Consider the following 24,456-nt stretch of genomic DNA (forward strand, 5'->3'; position numbering starts at 1 on the left):
CCTACGTGGTGTCGACGCCTTCGTATTGCCAATATCTCACATTTTCCAATGAGGTAGTGACAAAATATTTGCAAAAAATCTTTAAGAAAACAATGTTCTATCTCTATTTTGTGTCTAGATATGTTTTGTAAAGTGCGTGTAGTGCAATCTGTGCACTACTCACACTTTTCTTTTCACTGGATCTTGTAAATGTGAAATATCCCGACCAAGTATCACGGATTCTAAAGAATAGTTTTATAACAGGTAATGACATTATTTTCCTCTCTTGTATCTCTGCGTTACAAAACACAAACACACAAAGCACCTCTGCGTATTTAACTGAAACTATATTTCTGCGTAGTCCGCTTTCTCTGTGCATCAGGTGTATGTGAGATATAAAGTATTTATGTCAATAATCGAGTTAAATCGATGCTCGTGCATCGCCGTGGTAACATCACCCAGTTTTACCACAATTAAAGCCAAGCCTTAAGCTGTGTGACTTTTTTGAGTGATGATAAACAAAAATGATCATGTTTGTTTATCAGGGATTACTGTGTGAGTCAATTCCAGATATAGTCCTGGGTCACTTCAAATAAATTGAGAGCCTTTAAATTATATTGGACTGTAAAGGCAATTTTATAGATTTCTGCCATTACCATGTATGGACTTTTATTTGATAAATCATGAAAAAAATCTGAAAAATGCCTTTTCCTTCTATAGATGCTTAGTTGAAAGCCAGAAGACGGTCTGTGTGAGACTTAGGTGCCAACTAGCCTTTATCAATAATAAATCTTGTTTGTCTAAACAAGAGCAGGTTTTGTGAAATTAGCCAGGTTTACCTCTGGATTTGGAAATCTTTGTTAACATCAAGTACATTTCAGTAATTTTGTATTGATTTATTCTTTTCATCATTTGGAGACTCGAAACTATACTGTTTGAATTCTCATATTCACAGGATAATAGCTGAAAGTTATTGCTCCACTAGTTCCTGTTAATCTGTTTTTGGTACCGGATGTAATTTTAGCTTTAACTGTTTGAACGTTGTTTGAATACAGACTTTAAGAAGGGTCACCTAATGAGCCAGTTTGGGGTTTATTGCTTGTTAGCAGTTTATTTCTGCAGATTCTACCTGTCCAATGTAATGGAGTTTTTCTCAATTTGAACACACAATTCAATACGAGATGACAAAGTTTATAGAATGTCACTTTTAGTTGTCCGCTCAGTGTTACAGAATATTTGTTTTAAAAATGTTTTTTCTCATCTCTCATAGGTCCAGTTTGTGTCCTGCCTCCAGTGAAGGAATAGGTAAATCCCAACACACTCACACATTTATATTTTACACACGAACAAACATGTTGTGTCCCAGTCAGGATTGCGGAGTGTTTACAACTCTGCATGTCCAGTGTATTATATTTTTTAAATGATACAGTGGGTACGGAAAGTATTCAGACCCCTTTACATTTTTCACTCTTTGTTTCATTGCAGCCATTTGCTAAAATCGAAAAAGTTCATTTTTTTTCGCATTAATGTACACTCAACAACCCATCTTGACAGAAAAAAACAGAAATGTAGAAATCTTTGCAAATTTATTAAAAAAGAAAAACTGAAATATCACATGGTCATAAGTATTCAGACCCTTTGCTGTGACACTCATATTTAACTCACACGCTGTCCATTTCTTCTGATCCTCCTTGAGATGGTTCTACTCCTTCATTGGAGTCCAGCTGTGTTTAATTAAACTGATTGGACTTGATTAGGAAAGGCACACACCTGTCTATATAAGACCTTACAGCTCACAGTGCATGTCAGAACAAATGAGAATCATGAGGTCGAAGGAACTGCCCAAGGAGCGCAGAGACAGAATTGTGGCAAGGCACAGATCTGGCCAAGGTTACAAAAGAATTTCTGCAGCACTCAAGGTTCCTAAGAGCACAGTGGCCTCCATAATCCTTAAATGGAAGAAGTATGGGATGACCAGAACTCTTCCTAGACCTGGCCGTCCAGCCAAACTGAGCAATCGTGGGAGAAGAGCCTTGGTGAGAGAGGTAAAGAAGAACCCAAAGATCACTGTGGCTGAGCTCCAGAGATGCAGTAGGGAGATGGGAGAAAGTTCCACAAAGTCAACTATCACTGCAGCCCTCCACCAGTCGGGGCTTTATGGCAGAGTGGCCCGACGGAAGCCTCTCCTCAGTGCAAGACATATGAAAGCCCGCATAGAGTTTGCCAAAAAACACATGGAGGACTCCCAAACTATGAGAAATAAGATTCTCTGGTCTGATGAGACCAAGATTGAACTTTTGGCGTTAATTCTAAGCGGTATGTGTGGAGAAAACCAGGCACTGCTCATCACCTGCCCAATACAATCCCAACAGTGAAACATGGTGGTGGCAGCATCATGCTATGGGGGTGTTTTTCAGCTGCAGGGACAGGACGACTGGTTGCAATTGAAGGAAAGATGATATCCTGGAAGAAAACCTCCTCCAGAGTGCTCAGGACCTCAGACTGGGCCGAAGGTTCACCTTCCAACAAGACAATGACCCGAAGCACACAGCTAAAATAACAAAGGAGTGGCTTCGGAACAAGTCTGTGACCATTCTTGACTGGCCCAGCCAGAGCCCTGACCTAAACCCAATTGAGCATCTCTGGAGAGACCTGAAAATGGCTGTCCACCAACGTTCACCATCCAACCTGACAGAACTGGAGAGGATCTGCAAGGAAGAATGGCAGAGGATCCCCAAATCCAGGTGTGAGAAACTTGTTGCATCATTCCCAAGAAGACTCATGGCTGTACTAGCTCAAAAGGGTGCTTCTACTCAATACTGAGCAAAGGGTCTGAATACTTATGACCATGTGATATTTCAGTTTTTTTTTTTTTTTTTTATAAATTTGCAAAAAGTTCTACATTTCTGTTTTTTTCTGTCAAGATGGGTTGCTGAGTGTACATTAATGCGAAAAAAAATGAACTTTTTCGATTTTAGCAAATGGCTGCAATGAAACAAAGGGTGAAAAATTTAAAGGGGTCTGAATACTTTCCGTACCCACTGTATGTAAATGCATATTTTTAATGTCTTTTTTGCAAAGCCTCAGAAACCATTAAAAAATACAGAAAGTGAATTTTCTCCAAGGACCGACAGACAGCAGGCAATGCGGAATAAGTATTATATCCACATTAAATAAAGATGATTTCTAAAACCACCACGTCTGATTTTAACCTTTTTGTTTTGACGATTGATGTAAATGATTTACTTTAGATATGAAATTCTCGTTTAAAATGAATGAAAAGACAATAATTCTTAGTTTCAGGTGATTATCTACTAGTAAAAACATAGTTATGAATATTCCGTTCCAGCTAAAATATCCCCTTAAATGTTAGACACTAGACCCTTTAAACCTAAAATAATAAACGAGATGATATCCTGTTAAAGTAAACTAATGAAAACCTCAACTGCTTTTTGTTGATTGCGTCATACCTGTAATAGAAAAAAGATAATGGTTACATTTTGGCAGGATCATCATTTTAGTCCATTTGTAAAGCAACAAAACTGCTATTGGTATAAAATACAAGGCGTTAGAGGTAAAAGTGTTTTTAATCACTGATTATTCATCTTTTTTCATTATATATATTAATTTCATCTTTCTTACTCACTGGGATTGTGACACGATGTCTGTATAAAAGGGACAATTAGTTGATGGATGCTTTAAGGCTGGGAAAAAAAGTGTTTTTGTAGCGAGAAGGTCGGGAGCCGGCGAGGAGGGCCATGGTGCTTTTCTTTGCCATGCCCAAGGCTGCTCATTACCAACACGAAGGGAAGGTAATCATTGAAGTGATCCAGTTTTTAACGGGGCTGATTGCGGCCAATTTGGGGAACGAATACTCCGAGTCTCTGTTCTTCACTTTCTGGCCTTGTTCTGCTTTAGCCCAGTTTGTGGCCCACTTCTGTTTCTACAAAAACAATCGATTTTGGGGCAACAGTCATTTATCCCTAGTTTCCTCCCTAAATGGTCAGGTGTTATTTTATTGTATCCGGTACATAGACCTAAATAAATCCAATTATCCATCAAAGGTGTTTCATTACAGCTTTTACACGTTAATATCTGCTTTACAGCTAAAAGATGATGTCTCCTCGTAGAGTTAATTGAAGAAGAATCACTTCATTTAAGGTTTGAATGTGTCCCACATTACGACCTTATGGCCCAGATTGCAGTCAGTGCTATTCATGACAGTTTCCCAGAGACCCTGGAATCTAATAATGTGGCTTCAGACGAATCGCATAATCTGATAACGCATCTAAATAACTTGTTTTTTAGTTCAGAAAATGTTCCCAGGATTCCTTTTAACTTTGTTCATCTGCACTGAATTTTAACCTTTATTGTTTCCTAATTTTTTGGACAGCACTGTTGTATACGATGATAATAATTACAAAGTCAACCACTTTTGCTCTGTCTGACCCTATTATTGCTGAATATTTACAAAAGTACTGTACTTTGCCGTGACATATTACTGGAAAGACTATATAGCAATGGAACCCAACCCGTGGCTTCAGCTAGAAGAGTAAAAGGTTATCAAGAATAGATAACAAATTCTGTGACATGAAATTAAGTGTACTTATTACTCATATTTATGCCTTGTTTCTTGCAAAATGCTTGAAAATGTAACTTCAAATGATGCTTTCTTCCTCCAATAATGTAATTTAAATATGTCACGATAACATGTTTTTTTATAAACCATGAATGCTGTGCAAGTTTAGCTTTTTGTTTCAGGGGAGGAGGAAATATGAGCATAAATATTTTTCTTAAGTTTGATGTTTTTATTGTGTTTTCAGCGAAGCCGAACTTGACCAACAAAAACAAAAGTCAAAGTTATACACTTTTATTCAACTTTACATGACATAAAACATACAAAATACTGTCTCTTGGTTTAAAAAGCTTCAGAGAATGTTCCATTCATATTATCCACAAACAGAATCATATCATTTTCTGATGGCGTTGATTGACAGCGTAAATAAAATACTCCTTTTTTTCTTTTTGTTTGTTGGCAGGAATCAAACTAGATAATCAATAATAGTATTCACTGTCTATTTTAGGGTAAATCTAATTATCTGCTGAACTCATGCAGCAATTTGGATAAAAATAGAAGGACCTATTTCTTCTTACAGTGTATTGGCACCGCCTCCCTTCTGTGCGTAAAGACGCATTAAGAAGTGGCACCGTCAGTGATAATCCAGACAGGAGGCAGCTTTGGCTCATGTGTGTGAGTGTGTGTGAGTGTGACATGTATTATAACTTCTTTTTATTCATATTTATAACTCATCTTAATTGTCCTTCCTCGCAGAGCAAGCTCTCCATGTGCGTCCTGCTTGGAAACGTTTCCAGACTTTCTCATCCAGTGCGCGTCGGGGATGGTAGCTTTCACCTGGACACGGAGCTCAGGTTTGGACAGTGATGGACAACATGTCTCCACAACAGCGACAGGACAACAAAAGGGTATGATTTCAATATGCATATCAATACTCCAGGGTCATGAGTGCGGTTTTCCCTCCTGATCATGGCGTTTCAAAATGCAAGAATCTGGCACTTGTTGCGTTTTTGTTTACTTGGATTCATTTGCAACCATCCAATAAGAAAAACTTTATTATTTTAGTTAATGTGAATGAGTGAGTTGTCCCTGTGAGAGATGGTCAAACAACTGGAGTAGCTGTGTAGAAAAATACCACAGAAAAACAATAATAATAATAATAAACAATATTCTGGTTATTAGTTATCAGGGATTAATAGCCAACAGTTCGACCAACACGAACCAGTTGATTGCTTCTTGTTTCCAAGTTTGGTAATATTTTATTTGAACCCCTCCCCAATAGCATTTAAAATATAAGCATAATAAGGTTTAGGATTAAATAACACAGTATTATGTAGTTTTAAGCGGAAATATGAAGTTTTTAAGTGTTAAAAAGTGTAATTGTTAACATCCAAAACTAATCAAGCATCTGTTAATAAGGTACGGACACATAATGAATGCTTGGTGACAGTTGGTCTCCTTCAAGTGGTTAATAAAATGCTTTATAACACACTATGAAGATTTGTGTAATCACGTGTCGCTGCATAGGATTACAGCATTTGTCATATCGTGTCATCAAGCATTTAAGTTATTAGTTATGGATGCTTTAGTGAAGGAGTCATAGTTCACAGGATAATTAATGTTTTTGCTGGTTATGACCATTTATTAAGTGTCTTATAAAAAGGGGGCGGTTAACGTTTAATCAACTAAATTATTAATTGAATTGTTTCATTTGATGTTACTGATGGGTACATGTATGAAAATATATATATATTACAAAAAATCCGATCCAATAGTCTGCAGTTGGTCATTTATACAGGTTTCTGTACTGTAAACATGTTAATACAAATCAGAAAACAAGTTACTTTTGACAATGTAGTAAAAGTTGATTTTACATTCATTTCATTTTCAAGCAAAAAAATCAAAACATTTGATCGTTCTCAAATGAGACAATTTGCTGCTCTTCTTTGTTGTATCGGTATACATTTAATCTATCTGGTTCTTGGATGACTTCTCAAACTCTAAAAAACAATGGAGGTCATTTTTGAATTTTCCATTTTCTGACATTTATAGGCCAAAACGACCAATTGATCATTCCAGATAATAATTAGCAGATTAATTGATAATGAAAATAATCACAAGTTTCAGTGCGACCGAGCCACACCTTCCATTTGTGCCTACTCGGTATACGTCAACCCTTTTTTTTGGGTGTGGTTTGTTATATATCTATAGTTGACTGTTTGTGCTAAATATTATGTAAATCTTCACATTACCCCTGTTTCAGTGCAATGCTCCTTTAGTTCACTTCAAAAACTCCTGGTCACGCAAAGATAACGTTCCTGCTGCACTGTGCTGCGTCCTTGCTTTCATTAATGATTGGTAATGATTCAGACGGATACAGATATACGTAGGTATATATCGCCATCGTGTCATCGATCCCTGCTGGTACTATCAACGCTCTTGACAGTATGAGTAAATACAGATGTGCACTTCCACCTGTGAAGAACCCAAATCCCTTAACAGTTAATTTAAGTTTCTATGAATGACTTAAACGGCTTTGTGTTGTAATCAAGTCAGTTGGTTTGTTTCCCAACATAAGACCCGTATCTGCACGTGAGCTTACGTTTACTTTTTAGGAGTGAAAGGTTACATTGTCATGTTGTGGCTGCAGTGTAAGGAATGTTTCACCGCTGTGTGACCCCGCTAAATCAATGATATTACACTGTGAAATGTCAGAAATGCGTGGAGGTGGGATTGATCTTTTCTCACTGTGGAGCTTTTGATTTGTTTTGGACTTATATGACCGTTTATGAAGGCCAGCAGACAAATTAGCGACTGTGACGTCGGTCCATCTCTTTGATCCAGACTGAAATATCTCAACAACTGTTGAATAGATTGCCATTAGATTTGGGTTAGGGTTAGGCGTTCACGTTACCCTCAGGATGAATTTTAATAATGTCGGTGAGTTCTTTCAGTTTAATTTGGCACAAAACTAGTGACGCACCCAACGACCTAAGCTGTAGAAAGACAAGTATACAAGCTAGCAAGGCTACCGAAATGTCTTCAGTTATCTTTGTCGGTCATGTGACGCTCACCTTGCAACTCATGCCAGCCAATTGAGAGCCTCCCTTTTTATATTTAGTGATTATTAGCAAATGTTATCATGCTAACATTCAGAACGCTAGCGTGCTCTAATGATATATATATATATATACATCTATCTATATATCTATATTTATATATCTAAATCTAAATTGATATATATTTATATATATACTAAAAGTAACATCTCTGTTGCTTAAACTTTGGCGGTACCTGTGGCGTAATTAAGAAAGAAATCAGGGGCACACAAGTTTATGATACTTGCACGTTTGGATCGAACAAGATAATCTTCAAAAACACAAGACTGTATAGGTGGAGTAGTCGGCATAAAGACGTGTTGTAGTCTCATTTAGCCACTTGTTAGCAATCCCCTTTTTTAAGACACTTAAAAGCTTCAAAATTCAAAAGGGGGGTATTTACTGATGTAGCTTATACTGTAGAACAAAATGTTAAAATCTCTTAAACTCGTTTTAATCACAGACCTTATTTCAGACATCTAACCAAAAACCCATTCAAAAAAACCCTTTGACTTTTGAGACAAGGAACCAGAAGAGCAAAAATGCTGCTGACTATTTCTGATGAAAGTCGCTTAATCTTGCAAGAAAGTTAGCAATACTGATCCCTCCGAAGCCACTCCCCCAAAATGACCACGATGAACGTAAACAACAAACAATCCAGTGACGGTTAATGAGTTTATGGGCAGAGTGCATAGTGTGCTTGTTAGAGTCCTGCGGCAGCCACAAGTACGAGTGTTTTGATTTATTGCTGTAGGGCTGCAATGAGAATTTCAAAAAATATAACAAAAATGGTTTTGAAGAAGATTACCTACCCTAGCTTTAAAAAAACGATTACCTATTCACCCATCTGACCACACAATAAGCATTAGCATGTTAATCTGACACACAATGAAACAACTGTGCTTATGTCACCTTGCAAATCCGTCTTCAATTAGATTAAATGAAACTTTAATGACCCTCGTGGGGAAACTAGGACAATGGGATCAAAGCGAAGAGAAACAGAATCTCAATATGGCCGCGAGCCGAACAATAGGAATAGGGGATTAATTCAGCAATATTTTGTCTAGTTTGATTTCATTTAGACATAAAAGACTTGCCTTTCTAGCTATGAATATTTGTTTACTGTAGCTCCCTAAACCTGCAAAATGATACATGACACACACACACTAAGCTGGCTGAGTACTGAGCAAGGTGTGAGAGAGGTCAGGGGTATCACGGCAGAGACAGATAGAGGTAGCCGAGTACCGAATGCATTACAGACTGTACGATGATGTCAGCTGGCTAATCTTCACGCTCCCACGTTCCTCCGTGTTTAAATTCTCCTGCTTCAATCTGCCGTTCCCGTCCTCGCGGAGGCCACGGTCAGTCCCGACCGGCGTGATGGATGTGCTGAACATCGGGATGCTTGTGTAACGAGAGTGTAAACACGACATGAGCATTGAGTACATTCTTTGTTTAGTTTTGCAGGGCAGTGTGTCTTTGTATTAGCAGATAGAAGAAATTGGTTTCATGAAGATGATCTTACAGCTGATTAATGTGTAAATGGAGTGTATTATTATTATTACACTTATAGAACAGATGATAGCAAGAAGAGGTAATAGTGTACAACCCAGGTTTGAAGCTCAGATCTGATGTTAAAGGAGCAGCGTGTAGGATTTAGTGGCCTCTAGTGGTGAGGTTGCGGTTTGCATCGAACTGAATGCCCCTCTGCTTAGCCCCATTTATCCAAGAGTAGAGAACTACGGTGGCCTTCAGGAAACGTAAAAATGCGAAAGGGCTCCCGCCAGAGCAGGATTTGGTTTGTCCGTTCCGGGTTACCGTAGAAACACGGAGAACTCCTTGAAGAGGACAACTTCCCTATGTAGATATAAATGGCTTATTCTAAGCGAACGAAAACACGATCTTATTTTCTGGTGACTACAGACTAGTAAAAAACTAGTTAAGAATATTATATTCCATTTCTAACAATAGATCCCCCGAAATCCAACACACCGTTCCTTTAAATGCGCTTTTAATAATTTTTGTGTGAAATCAACATTTTAAGGCTTAGTGAAGTGCAACGGTAAAGTAACGTTGAATTGATGTCAAGCTAAATACTTAACGAGAATAATCATATTTTTGTATTTTTAAAAAATATTTCTCTTTTATATTGTCGTCACAAGAAATCTGAAAATTCTACTTGTTTCCCACCACTAAAAAACGAGACATGGGCAAATTGAGTTCAGGCGACACCTTCGATACTTGAATGTAAATGATGTAGCAGTCAGAAAATATTTTGATTTTGTCTCTCTTTGTCTCTTTTAGCGGATGAAGTCTCAGAGTTATCGGCGACAGTCTGCCCCCTCGCTGGTCATCACCAAGGCTCTCACCAGGTCCAAGACTCTCTCCAGGTACTGGAACATACTTTAAAGACTCAAGGCATAGATGATTTTGGAGAAATACAATAATTGCAACAGGGCGGTTTGTTCAGGCAGGAGGTTTCTCTGTTGTTTTCATGATTTTAGTCTAACTGTGCAGGTGTTTGGTAATATTCACAGACAGCAAAAGTACTTGGAGCTCTCAACAGGGCGAGTAGGTCAGTTATCACACCCTCAGAATCATCCAGTTCACTTACACCGAGGTTTCTAGCCAAAAAAACCCTGAAGCCACGCCCTCACACGCCCCGGGCACAACCCAGAGTTAGGTGTTGAATCCACTTGGATATCTAATCCTCCTGTAACTAGATTTAGCGGAGGATCAGGCATCTATTAATAGCTCTGTCTTTGAGCGTACAGACTTAGAAAGGGAAGAGGAAATAACCTCATTAAAATGCCCCTACAGAGGCGGAGCAACTCACCGAACCACACCCACCATCCACCTGATCTCTGTTTTATGACATCATTTCAAGTGTGGATGCGGCTTATTCAATATACCACCGACATATAATTATATCTCCAGTAGTTTGTATCTAAACTATTTCTCTCTCTCGGAGGATTAGTAGATGAACGCCAGTTTTTGTTCCTTGTTAGCTGTTAAATAAATAAATACATTTTCCTTGTTTTTTCGGCCCAAAATTCTGCTTAAATACTAAGATTGATACCACATTTATACCTGTCCACTGATTGTGTAACTAGGGTATATGTTATTGAGTGCAGATTTTATTGTTTCAAAGTGTTTGATTGCTTCATTATTAGAATTTTCTTTATATATATATATATATATATTTTTTATTTATTTATTTTCATTTTTGTTTCCTAGTTTGAAATGTGAGCTGTTTTCCCCCGCGTTTCCAGTCTTTATGCTAAGCTAAGCTCACCAACTTCATATTCAGTAAACACAATTGAAGTTGGCGTCGATCTTTTCATCCGAGTCTTGGAAAGAAATCAAACAAGCGTGTGTCTGGACATTTTACAGAACACTTTTAACAACAATTGTGTATGTTATTATACATTTGGGAGGAAAAAAGTGACCTGGCCCTGAACTAGGAAAACAAACAAAAAAGCAATCATTTCCATAATTGCACTTACTTTGTTTTATACCGGAATGCTGGACTATGTTCAGCAACACCACCCTTTCCCTGTTATCCTATTTACTTATACGATTTTGAAAGATCCCTATTCAAATCTTGCCTGGGAAAATCATCACTTTAAGGATGCGAGCACCGCCGTAGATTCCCTGACCCCATACTGCACTCATGACTTGGAATTACATAACACAATTCACATAACGAAGAGAGCAGGAGTCCTTTGATCTCTCATCGATCTCTTCAAAGTCAAAGTGGATCGCGCAAAACTCAGTCGTTCATAACCGTCGGTATTCGGAGGCTATTTTGTATTCGGTAATGAGGGGGAGAGAGACAGAGATCTGAAGTGAATAATCTAATAAAAGAGGCACTCACCCATCATAAGAGACGGAGGCTGACTAAGTCTTTGTGTTTACTCTGTGACGTCACCACCGAACATGCCTTCAGATAAACGGCGAACCTCAAAACATCTCCTTATGAGAGAGAGTCGGTTACTCGGTTACATACTGTAAGAAGTACTTTAAGACAACAGAAGTGGTTGCGTCGAAGTTTTTGATATATCTATAGTGTCACAAATCTTCGCATATTAATATATTCATTTATTAGTGTCACAAATCTTCGCATATTAATATATTCATTTATTAACAAGCAAGAACTATCCTCTTTGTAACATGAAGCAAAGGGGTTTATGAGAAATGTGGTCCGAGATGCGAATTCTGTATTAAACCCACCTTAACAAGCTACACAAAGACTATTGGATGAACTTTATAAGTACGTGTGAAGTAGCTAAACTACATTTTTATCGCCTAGAAAACCCAATTATTTTTATTGTGTAAAATAAAACACGTGAGTGACTTTGGCCCCCCGTGTGTTTGTATCCCAGAGAGAGCTTCCAGGTTCCTGTGTGCCCAGAGACCTGCTCACTGGTCCAGTCCTATCTCAGCGGCTCCGATAGGTCGTTACTTCTCCACGGACACGCTCAGTTGAAGACCGGGATGCAGACCCAGGACAGACACCTCTTCCTGTTCACCGACATGCTGGTGATCGCCAAAGCCAAGTAAGTGTGTGTGTGTGTGTGTGTGTGTGTGTGTGTGTGTGTGTGTGTGTGTGTGTGTGTGTCTTTATCCTTGTGTTAGGAACATTTTGGCTGCTCTTTGTGCCCTTTAGTCGTGAATTAGGTTAATACCTTGGCCCGAGTTTGGTGTCACAACTCTCTCTGCGTTCCACAGGTCAGCCAACCACTTCAAGCTGAAGGCCCAGGTGTGCGTGTGTGAGATGTGGACAGCTGGCTGCATGGACGAGGTGTGTGAGGGAAGCACCAACCCGGAGAGGAGCTTCGTTATGGGCTGGCCCACCTGTAACTGTGTGGCTATGTTCAGGTAACACACACACGCGCGTGTTAATACTATTAATTAGTCCATCATTTATGTTGCTATAAATCTGTTCACAAAAAGACACACAATTATTAACACTTTTTATTGCATTTCCTTTGATACCACAATGCTCAGAAGGTCTCACCGGACTGAGTGTAATGAGATATTTTAATGGGATGACACAGTTGACACATTGATTTTGTTTGGATTCACGGTTTATGTTCACGCCGCCCTAACGTCGGAGGCTGCAAAATGTGTTTATGCTCCAGCGGTAAATATGTTGCCGATGCTGTAAACTTGGCCTCGAATGCCAAATGAGCCACAGAGAGTGATGTCCCGCCTAACTTGAAACTCGAATCCGTTTAAATAACATCTTCTTCCGTGCTCCCTCCTCAGCTCGGCAGAACTGAAAGACAGATGGCTCCCCCTCCTCAAAAGGTAAAGTCGGCCATCGCGCATCAACATAAAGTGCGTCTCTAAACGCGTGTGTAGAGAAAAGAGAAATTTGACGCGTCTCGTTTCCTCTGTCTCCAGTCGCATAAGAGAAGAGAAAGAGAAGGAGGAACCTAAAACCATTCCTCTCAGAGTGTACGGGAAGGGAATCAATACTTTTGCTGTGGTAAGTTTACTTTACTTTTTAATCCAAACATTATGACGATTCTATATGGTTAAATGGTACATGTGTATTTGTGCTGATGCTTCTTGTCTGGAGTCTGTGTTGTCCTGCTGATTTTGCACCACACGTATCAGCATGTCCTTTTCCCCCCCTATTAGACCAAGACCCTCCCGGTCAGCAACTCGGATTCAACCAACGAGGTGATCCGATTGGCCCTGCAGCAGTTCAGCGTCATCGTGAGTGAATCCGCTCCTCTTGCTTTCATTAAGTGTCATATGTGCTTAGTCCGTGTGTTAGTGGCGAGAATGCAAGACGCAAGAATCCTACTTTTAATTTTTTTCTTAAATCCGTATGGATCAAATTGAATTATTTAGTCAGTTGCTCATTCGCCTTACGCGACACTCGGCGTTATTTATTTATGTAAACAGGTGTTTTTCTAATGGGGGTTATTTATTTATGCTGCTTTTGCTGCATCGTAGTGGCGGCTCCTGACATTTTTTTCAGGTTATTTCCCCCGTTATGTCCATGTAAAGTCCATGACAGGTATATTTGTTTTTCTAACTTGTTAGGGGCAGATATTTCCATTTAGTACAAAGGAGAGACTCCCAAAGAGGATAAGTTCAAATGTTTTACTGAGATGCTGCGATGGTAGACCAGCAAGATACAAAAAGAAGGATGTCCAAAATATTTTGCCACAGTTCAAAATGCTCAGTAGGTAGCAGTAACGCTGGCAGATATATTGATCGTAAAATCAGAATTTTCTTGTATAGATGTATTCTTTATTTCATTCAATCAGGTCACTTGTTTAAGTTATTTAATATTATTATTATTATTATTTTTAATTATTAAGCTGCAGGTATTTTTTAATGTATAGATGTATTCTTTATTTCATCGGGCTTTTTATTTATTTATATTATTATCCCATTATTAGGATTTAATTATTAGATGCTGCTTCAGGAGGCCCCAAGCGCCCGCTTGCTGCATCGTGAACGGCCAGTGACGTAAGCACGTCGTTTGTGCGAGCACATAAACCCTCATGGATAATTTAAATGTCTATTACGGAAAAAACAACACAAATCACAACTGCAAAGGCGTCAAATGAAACTGATCGTGAATGTAATTTGATAATTTTGTGAAAAGCTGAAACGTATAATTTGTTTGTGAAAAGCTGCAGGTTAAGAAAGTATCCTTTTAAGACTGATAATATACGACTAATTCTAAACTCAACTGTGCACCTGTTTAGGTCAAAAAAGGTTTTTTCCCGAATGAGCTAAGATGCCCTTGCATGCTTGCTACATTAAAGTAAACTGTAGCTGTAAAGTGTTTTGATTCTTTTTATGATTCAGAGTAAAAACAAAACTTCCAGCCTAATTATATCTATATACTTGTGGGTAATATCAGTATATAAATGAGGCTGCATCACACTATGTCTTAGTCACACAAAAAAAATGAAATTGAAAGGGATCCGTATCAAGATTCTGTGTCGGAAGTTTATAAAATGACTATCGACCAAACGCAGAACAACAGAGGAGGAAGTTTCCACAGAAGCCCTGCAGCCTAACGTCCGCTCAGTTGTGCAAGTTACATGTGATATTACCACACGGCTGTGTGAAAGCTGAAAAAGAACAGCATCCTTTGTTACATTCGCGTCTCCCAAAAATTGATTTCTGTCCGTGTGGTTTCTTAATGCGTTGTTCTCTGACTGTCTTTGTCTCTTTTTCCCCCTCAGGGAAATGTGAAAGACTACCAGCTGTGGGTCATCTCCAGGAGGGACAACGCCCCCTATCCTCTGATTGGTCAGTGAGTGAGGTCCAGGCCGGTTTAACAAAATATCAGATGCCGTCGTCGTTTATAAATTGCCACGCGGCCTTTTCTTTCGGCCCCTGAAAGGGGGGGAAATGCTCTAAGCCTTGACGCTAAATGTGAGATGTTTTTTATTTCCAACACACTAGTACCATTCATTCCCAGAGAAGCGTGTGTGCTGTGTAATCTTCCTCCTTCGGGGTGGATTCGAGGGGTCACAGCGTGTGTGCCGACTAATAATGCGATGTTATTGTGCTGCTGATGTTTTCTGTCGAGGCCTGCGGGGACCGATGCTGTCCTCTTGTCCTCTGTCTCAGGTCACGAGTTTCCCTTCAGCATCCAGATGAGTCATGTGAGACACGCGATGTCTCAGGGAGGCGGCGTGAGGGACGCCGACGGACAGAGGGCCATGCAGGTGGAGCAGATGCAGGTGTACAAGCAGTGCCAGTTCATTATGAAGCCGCGACCCGTTGAAACGCTGCAAGTTTCTGCAGGTGAGGTCGTTATTCAGAAGAGAAAAGCGATTCAAATAGCAGATTGAGTGTTTTTTGCTGATGCATTCCGGGATGCTGCGATGTCTTTTTTAGAGTGGTCCCATAAGCCATTTAAAAGGAGGCATTCCCTCATCACCTGGGCCTTCTGGAGAGGCTCCTTCTCTAACCTGAACGAGCTGTCCCTCGCCACCGCGCCGCGGGGCTGCCTGTTCGGCCAGCCCCTCAGCTCCGTTTGCATCCAGGACGCTCTGCCAAAGCCGGTGATGGTGAGTAGGGATTGTAAGGGCGGCGTACCCTGTTTCTCCTTTTTTTCTCTCACTAAAGGACCAAAAAACACAGGAAACACACCTCTATTCTCCCTCACCAGGACATGATGGCTTTTCTGTACCACGAGGGCTCGTGGACGCGGGGGATCTTCCGTCGGCCGGCGGGGGCTCGGGCCGTCAGGGAGCTTCGAGACTCACTGGATGCTGGAGAGTTTCAACTCCCTCTCACGAAAGACCACGTGTTCATCATTGCTGGAGTCTTTAAGGTGAGACCGTATGAGTGTGTGTGTGTGTGTGTGTATTTTAAGCGAACATTAATATGTGGGTTTTTGTGTAGCAACACAGCAGGCTGGATTGGCTTGTTAATGTAATCTGGATTATAATCTCTTATTATCTGGAGGGATAACGGAGAGCGCTTAGACTGTGTCGCACTTACACCAAATGATAAAAAGAAAGTCTTAAACCAATTCACATTAAACCACAGTAACAAAGAGGAAAAAAGAACACACAATGAATTGCATGGATTCATTTTCAGACAACTCATTTGGGGTGCATGTTTTTTTAGGATTTTCTGCGCAGCATCCCAAGCAGCTTGTTCTGTTGTGAGCTGCATGAAGAATGGATGGACGTGCTGGAGGAAGAGGATGAGGAGGAAGAACAAGTGCTGGACATAAAAAGGTAACACGCGCACACACACACGCTCTACGCGGCTCTGTTTTTGTTATTCATCATTCCTTTCAAGTGCGGATGTTGGAACGCAGCCCGATCATCGCGTTGTGTATTTCTGCAGGATGATTTGCCGCCTGCCCAAAGAAAACGCCCTGTTGCTACGCTACCTGTTTGCCATGCTGCACGGTATCCAGGGCAACGCCCACGAGAACCAGATGACGACTTTCAATTTATCGGTGTGCATCGCTCCCAGCATGCTTTGGCCTCCCGGAGCACCTTCTAGCCCCGAGGTGGAGGGAGAAGGAACCAAGAGGGTAAGAAGAAGAAAACAGCTAATACATTGTGGAATTTGACCCAGATCTAGATAGATCTGTTACTTTGGCTGGCCCTTCCATTTTGTCTCGCGGTCAACCAGTACTGTTTGAATGTTGCAACACAATTGAAGCCATGTAACAGCTCAGTGACAAAGAGAAGTTTGTTAGTTTTGTTTGCGTGCCATAAAAACCACAGACAAGTTGCAATCCACAATAATGGTAGGCGACCAGAAGGCCACGTTTAGCTCACGAACCTCTGCTGGCCCTGGATCGGGTCAACGAACATTATAGGTATCAATCGCAGTAATGTCCGCTGAATGTTATTTTTCATAATCCCATTGTAACTCCTCTTCTCAGGAATGTCTCAGATCAGCGTGACTTTTTGTTATGTTGATTAGAATGGAGCAAAATCCAGAGATAACGTCCCTCCTGAAGCACTTTGTTTCAGAAAGCACGAAGCATCGTACCACCAGTAGCTGTTTACAAAGGATGCGCTGTAGATACCGAAAGCAGGAGATGGGAGAGCGCTCCCCCGCGGCCTTGAAAACGCTAACACGATTGTTTCACATCAACTGTTGTCTTTCTCAGGTTTGCGAGCTGGTGAAGTTCATGATTGAACACTGTCAGCAGATTCTGGGCGAGGATCCCTCCTCCCTGTACGGTGGGCCGCCGCAAAGACTCAACACCGACGAGACGGGATCGGGTACGACAAACGTTATCGGCCTGTTTCTGTTACACCTCCTGCGTACAATTGGAATTTTCCTCACGCAGTAAATGCCCAAGTGCAGTTTTATTTGGCTTATACCAATTTATACCATTTGTCAAACCAAATCCAATTTGAATCGATACACTTGTGCAACAGAGTTTTTACAGGACGAGAAAAGAGGCACGTCTTAATCCGTCTCATTTATGTCTCCCTTCCGTCTTCATCTTTCCTTCCCTGCCCGTTAGAGTCCTGGCTGTACCCTCTGACGGACTCGTCCTATGACAGTCTGGAGAACGAGTTGGACGACATCGGCGGCGGCTCCCCGGGCTTTTGCAGCAGAAGGCAACACGTTAGACCCAAAACGCTACAAGGCAGCCTGGACTCCATCCTCACATTCAGCGACTGCGACCAGGACACAGACCCAGATAACCACCAGACCCCAGCCGACAGCCCGCAGGTTCTGAAGTCACACTCGCCGGGGAGAGCCAGCCCGAGCCAGGACGCCGCGGACACGTCCTCCGCTCTGGAACTGCTGTCCCTGGACGGACCCCGCAGACGGCGACGACGCTCGGCGCCCGCCAAGTTTCGGCCGTGCGTTTCGGGCGGTACCGGCGGTCTCTCCGACGAGGACGAAGAGTTCTCCAACGTACCCGGCAGCCACTCGATCGCGCAGTCCAGAGGTCAGACCGCCGCTGTCGAAGTGAGCTCCCCCAGCCTGTCCTCCACCCCCTCCTCCCCCGCGCAAACCCGCTCCTCCCCGGACTCTCTGGACTCCCCCGGCAGCGATGGGCTTTACCCGACCGAGACGCAGCTGCCATCCAGCTCTCCCTCTCTACCCTCTGAGCCCTCGACCGCAAGTTCCGCTGGTGGAAATCTAGACGTTGGAAGTTTAAAAAAAGGCTCCCCGCCTAAAGAAGCGCTCAACTGGGGGACCTTAAAAGGCTGCAGAGGCCTCCACCCAAACTCTTGGCTGAAGAAAGGACGGAGGCTATCGTTAACCCAACAAGACAACTTGGAGAAGGAAACTGAGGAGAAGATCGGGGTGAGTGCTACGCTACGTCTTTTCTTCTGTTATTCTGCTTTTGACGTTTCTTCCAACAAATGCTGTAAAGAAGTCACAGCATCGTACGCTAACGTAGGTCGAGGTGATCTTTGGTCAGTTTACTCGTGTACATTTTTTCCCAAAGGACCTACTAATATATACGTGTTTCTACAAACAGGGACGGACCACCGAGAAGTCGCATGCGTTTTGGAAAGGAAAAGCAGCAAAGCCAATGCCCGGCAGCCAACTCAAGTACAAAACACCCTGCAAAGCCTCAAAAGATGCAGGAGGGGAGGCAAGCCAAGTAAAGGGGAGGCCTGGCCAGGAGCCCCACAAGCCCCAAAACCTCAGACCCGACCGTTCCAATACCGGAGGCGACGCCGCCGAAAAGGAAGTAAATGAGGGGAAGCAACCGTCGCCGTTTTTATTCTACAAGCAGAGCGGGCCGCCTCTGTCCCTGTTCAAGCAACACAAGTCGCCGTCGGTGGAGGAGGGACGGCTATACGAGCGCCGGGGGTCGGAACCTGGGCGGCAGGTTGTAGACCGAGCCCCCGCCCTCACCCGGGCGAGGCTGACCAGCGACCCGGGATTTAAGGTCTCTGATTCGGGTTCACGAGGAGGGACGTCAGAGTTCCGTTCCTGCCTTTCTCCCAATGCCACCAAAGCAGTGAGGGACTACTTTGAATCTCACCCACGCTCTAACGCCAAGAGCAGCCAACAGGTGACGCACGCCCTGGCGGAGAGTCGCAGGGAATGGCTGAAGATATGCAGCGAACCCACGGCAGAACCAGACTTTGACCAGCTTCTGTTTGCTGAAGAATCTTATGTCTGAAACAGAGTAAAACTTAACATCCATCCATCCATCCATCCATTTTCGCCCGCTCGTATCTCGCTTGGATCTCATTCTTTCGGTCACTGCCCAAAGCTCACGACCGTGGGTGAGGGTCGGAACGTAGATGGACTGGTAAATCACTGCTGACGCTGCGCCGAACCGCCCGTCCATCTCCCGTTCCATTTTACCCTCACTCGTGAATAAGATCCCGAGATACTTGAACTTGAAGAACCGCGCCATCTGCAAAAAGCAGGTCCGCAAAAATCACAAACGGGATTGGCGACGGCTGCTAGTGACGAACCAGGTACCCCGCAGGACTCCCCAAAACACACGTAGACTGGACGAGCAAACTCCCACGCCCCCTCCAACAGACCTGTTCCGCATCGCTCCTCCTGAATCCGAGGTTCGACGATCGGCCGGAGCCTCCTTGTGCGATACCCCTACAATTGGAGCACGCTCTCTGGTCCCCCGCTCCACAGGCGCCGTACCCTTGCCGCTGAAGAGCTTTTGAACTACCTCGACGAGGCGTACGGAGGATTCTTCAGACTTTGCCTATTCCACAGAGGACGTGTTGGTCGGGTTCAGGAGTTCCTCAGTCATAGTATAGTAAGTTGAAACAAGTCATAGCAATTTAGTGATTGTCATCGAAATCAGTAAAAGAAAGTTGAATAAAGTCATAGCGTACCATGTCGAAAAAAGTAAAAGAAAGTTTTCGAGTTTTACAACTCGCACCGAAACAATCCTGCCTGATAAATTGCACTACAGGAAACGGGTACGATGTGTATTTTTGATATTGAGGTGAACTGTCGGTTGTGCCGAATCCAACCGTGTTTTTGTCTGACCTGTTGTTTATCTGTTTCCAGGCTCCGTGAGGAAGAACTCGGACCCTTTCAACCAGCAAAGTGACGAAGACCTGCGGAAGGCTCTGGAGGAGGCGAGCGTCCAATCAGCTCGCTCCAAGAGTTGTGTTTCTAGCTCTCGTTGTCACGTGCGTCAGGAGAAACATTCACTCCGGGTTCCCCACGGGTGAAGTTGGAGACGGTTCCGGCCAGAGGCGTCCCGACGAGCGACGAGGCCACGGCCAAGACGGCAGAAACCTGTTGCGGCAGTGTGCGGTGACAAGTTACTGGTGCGTAGTCTTACTTATGCAGTTACCTTTATGTGTATATATATATGTATATATATATATATATATATGTATTTAGACATAGCTATGATCTGTCTGTAAGAAAAGGGAGTTTTTATACACTAAATCAAAGAAACGACTCCAAACTTCTTATCAGTGCCTTATGACTTTCGCAGGGCAGATGAGCAGTATTACTTATATATATATGTATATATATGTGTATATACATATGTGTCTATATGCATGTATATGTATATATCATATATATATATATATATATATATATATATATATATATATATATATATATATATATGTATATATATGTATATATGCATGTATGCGTGTATATGTATGTATATATATATGTGTCTATATGCATGTATATATGCATGTATATGCATGTATGCGTGTATATGTATGTATATATATGTCTATATATGTATATATATATATATATATATATACAGTGGGGCAAAAAAGTATTTAGTCAGCCACCAATTGTGCAAGTTCTCCCACTTAAAAAGATGAGAGACGCCTGTAATTTTCATCATAGGTACACTTCAACTATGAGAGACAGAATGGGGGAAAGAATCCAGGAAATCACATTGTAGGATTTTTAATGAATTAATTGGTAAATTCCTCGGTAAAATAAGTATTTGGTCACCTACAAACAAGCAAGATTTCTGGCTCTCACAGACCTGTAACTTCTTCTTTAAGAGGCTCCTCTGTCCCCCACTCGTTACCTGTATTAATGGCACCTGTTTGCACTTGTTATCAGTATAAAAGACACCTGTTCGCAACCTCAAACAGTCACACTCCAAACTCCACTATGGCCAAGACCAAAGAGCTGTCAAAGGACACCAGAAACAAAACTGTAGACCTGCACCAGGCCGGGAAGACTGAATCTGCAATAGGTAAGCAGCTTGGTGTGAAGAAATCAACTGTGGGAGCAATTATTAGAAAATGGAAGACATACAAGACCACTGATAATCTCCCTCGATCTGGGGCTCCATGCAAGATCTCACCCCGTGGGGCCAAAATGATCACAAGAACGGTGAACAAAAATCCCAGAACCACACGGGGGGACCTAGCGAATGACCTGCAGAGAGCTGGGACCAAAGTAACAAAGGCTACCATCAGTAACACACTACGCCGCCAGGGACTCAAATCCTGCAGTGCCAGACGTGTCCCCCTGCTTAAGCCAGTACGTGTCCAGGCCCGTCTGAAGTTTGCTAGAGAGCGTTTGGATGATCCAGAAGAGGATTGGGAGAATGTCATATGGTCAGATGAAACCAAAATAGAACTTTTTGGTAAAAACTCAACTCGTCGTGTTTGGAGGAGAAAGAATGCCGAGTTGCATCCAAAGAACACCATACCTACTGTGAAGCACGGGGGTGGAAACATCACGCTTTGGGGCTGTTTTTCTGCAAGGGGACCAGGACGACCGATCCGTGTAAAGGAAAGAATGAATGGGGCCATGTATCGTGAGATTTTGAGTGAAAACCTCCTTCCATCAGCAAGGGCATTGAAGATGAAACGTGGCTGGGTCTTTCAGCACGACAATGATCCCAAACACACCGCCCGGGCAACGAAGGAGTGGCTTCGTAAGAAGCATTTCAAGGTCCTGGAGTGGCCTAGCCAGTCTCCAGATCTCAACCCCAAAACATCACTGCTCTAGAGGAGATCTGCATGGAGGAATGGGCCAAAATACCAGCAACAGTGTGTGAAAAGCTTGTGAAGACTTACAGAAAACGTTTGACCTCTGTCATTGCCAACAAAGGGTATATAACAAAGTATTGAGATGAACTTTTGTTATTGACCAAATACTTATTTTCCACCATAATTTGCAAATATATTCTTTAAAAATCAGACAATGTGATTTTCAGGAATTTTTTTCTCATTTTGTCTCTCATAGTTTAGGTATACCTATGATGAAAATTACAGGCCTCTCTCATCTTTTTCAAGTGGGAGAACTTGCACAATTGGTGGCTGACTAAATACTTTTTTGCCCCACTGTATATGTCTATATGCATGTATGTATATATATATGTGTGTGTATATTTGTGTGTATATATATATCTATATGCATGTATACACGCATATAAATAAGCAAACTCGCACTCGGGTGGGACTCTAAATGTGAGCGTTACGAATGGGAAACTTTACACACAGAACTCGTCTAAAGAGGACGGACACCTCATCTGCTTGAATAGACGACAGTGTTACGATCGATAAGTTTTTAGCACCCCCTTTGGGTCTCTGCCTGACGGAGCAGTCTGACAGCCCATTAAAAGGGAAAAACGTTCACTCACAATTTTGAGGTACTTTAGTCGAGTATGTCCATTTAATGATCCCTTTTTAGTATTAACAATATCACTCACCGGGTCTATTTTTGTAAAGAACGAGGACTCTGGATACTTGAAGTACGATTTTGAATGCGGGACGCATATGATGTCCCTTTACCGTCGTTTAACAGTCAGTTCTTTCCCTCAGGTTTTGTGGTAACTGATCCCAGACCAGCGGAATATGCCCAAGCTTTACAGAAGAAGACTGTGAAAGAACCGCTGACGACGAGACGCCAGGTAAGTCACAGGCACAAAGGGTTAAATAATGAGGAGTTTAATTAATGAATTGTACCCATTTTACATATATAGAATATAGAATAAGTGACAGTATATTTCTGTATTTTTTCAATCTACAGTAAAAACGAATGCAGTATATTTCTGTGATGATTTGAATTGACAGTAACATTCTGGTTAAGGGGTTATATTACTTTGAATTCTGTTTACTGTAGACGGGCCAAATTGATAATACAATAACTCAGTTTAGCAGATTAGAATATTTAAAATATCGATCCGCACCAATCGATAATAGGGAGAGTTTGATATCAAAAGTAACCTCACCAGTCCGGGGACCCGTAAGGCCATTCACACCAGGTCATAATCCAAAGATGCCAAAAAAAAAAGGCAGGAGCGTGGGCTGTTTGATGATGAACAAAGAAAGAAATATTTCAAAAAATATATAGATCAAAGCTTTATGTATTATTATTATGGAAATGATGCAACATATGCAATAAACAACTTTAGAAAGGATACAATTCAAACAAACTTTTATTTAACAGGGCAGTGTCAATGTAAAAAAAAAACACTTGGACGACCCACCGAAACTAGCCAAAGATATTTAGAGTAGTAAAATAATATTATTATTATTATTATTATCCATATATTAATTCCACTGTAAAACAGCAACAAAGCAAAAAAATTCAACAAAATAACTCAATAGCTGATAATACCAAAGTCTCTTGTGCCGAAACAAGGTATGGAGCGAGAGATGGACTGTTAGGAAGACTTTGTGGTCCTTAATGGGTAGTTTGGGTGTTGTAACACAAGGTGATAGCACTGCTATAATCCTCCCTCCCAACAGTGCCACCTTCAGGTTTGTGGAGTGTATTTTTGTCACATTGGAAACTATTAACAAGGAGCAAAAGGATGTCGGCTAGCTATGTCACCCCCACTCGCTCTTAGCTCATGCAAATAAAACAACAACATGAGGCTTCTCCTGTTACCTTAACAATGTAAACACATGCTGTGCACTTCTAAGTGGCTTACATGTCTTGGTTGCTGGCTTTGTCATGAACATCAGCGGTGATCATTAGTTCAGTAGGACAGTATTCTAAGATTTTATCATTCACAGTTTCCCTTATGTAGTGGTGCTTGCACCTTTGCCTGTTGACTGGGTTTTTGGCTAGAGCTGTAGTACCTCGGTGGTCTTCGTACACCTTTGTTTGTGCGTATTGGTATTTGTCCATACCTCCGAGTAGCTGATCTAAATAGACACGTTCCTGTACGGCTGACTCTAAGGACGTGTACTCTGCCTCGCACGTAGACAGCGCTGCTGTTGGTTGTTTCTTCGTCTTCCACGAGATCAGAGATCTTCCTTCACTTAGACTGACACAGTATCTGACGCCCAGTCGGCATCACTGTACACTCTTAGACCTAGTGTCTCTGTGTCATTCCTCCTGAAGCGTAACTCCTGTTCTGCTGTACCTTTTAGATAT

The 24,456-nt window shown here is 41.8% G+C and overlaps 1 protein-coding gene across 1 annotated transcript; it reads left to right on the plus strand.

The window, feature by feature from the left end:
* Nucleotides 1-1,254: 1,254 nt before the first annotated feature.
* LOC129111807 (rho GTPase-activating protein 20-like) lies at nt 1,255-22,957 on the plus strand. Its single transcript, XM_054623922.1, has 19 exons — nt 1,255-1,284; nt 5,312-5,463; nt 9,958-10,043; nt 12,039-12,212; nt 12,385-12,534; nt 12,925-12,966; nt 13,063-13,147; nt 13,303-13,380; nt 14,874-14,940; nt 15,265-15,441; nt 15,535-15,707; nt 15,809-15,973; nt 16,273-16,385; nt 16,498-16,690; nt 17,279-17,393; nt 17,642-18,438; nt 18,617-19,876; nt 20,134-20,399; nt 22,893-22,957. Exons 2-17 carry the CDS (start codon nt 5,422-5,424, stop codon nt 19,268-19,270), a joined length of 3,111 nt encoding a protein of 1,036 aa, XP_054479897.1. The 5' UTR covers nt 1,255-1,284; nt 5,312-5,421; the 3' UTR covers nt 19,271-19,876; nt 20,134-20,399; nt 22,893-22,957.
* The last annotated feature ends 1,499 nt before the right edge of the window (nt 22,958-24,456 follow it).

Source organism: Anoplopoma fimbria, chromosome 22, assembly GCF_027596085.1.
Source record: "Anoplopoma fimbria isolate UVic2021 breed Golden Eagle Sablefish chromosome 22, Afim_UVic_2022, whole genome shotgun sequence".
NCBI lineage: Eukaryota > Metazoa > Chordata > Actinopteri > Perciformes > Anoplopomatidae > Anoplopoma > Anoplopoma fimbria.

Coding starts and splice junctions, on each gene's coding strand:
- LOC129111807 (XM_054623922.1), top strand. CDS start 5,422: ATGGACAACATGTCTCCACAACAGCGACAGGACAACAAAAGG. Junction 14,941..15,264: donor CGCCCCCTATCCTCTGATTG/GTCAGTGAGTGA, acceptor CCTCTGTCTCAG/GTCACGAGTTTCCCTTCAGC. Junction 15,708..15,808: donor CTCTGCCAAAGCCGGTGATG/GTGAGTAGGGAT, acceptor CTCCCTCACCAG/GACATGATGGCTTTTCTGTA.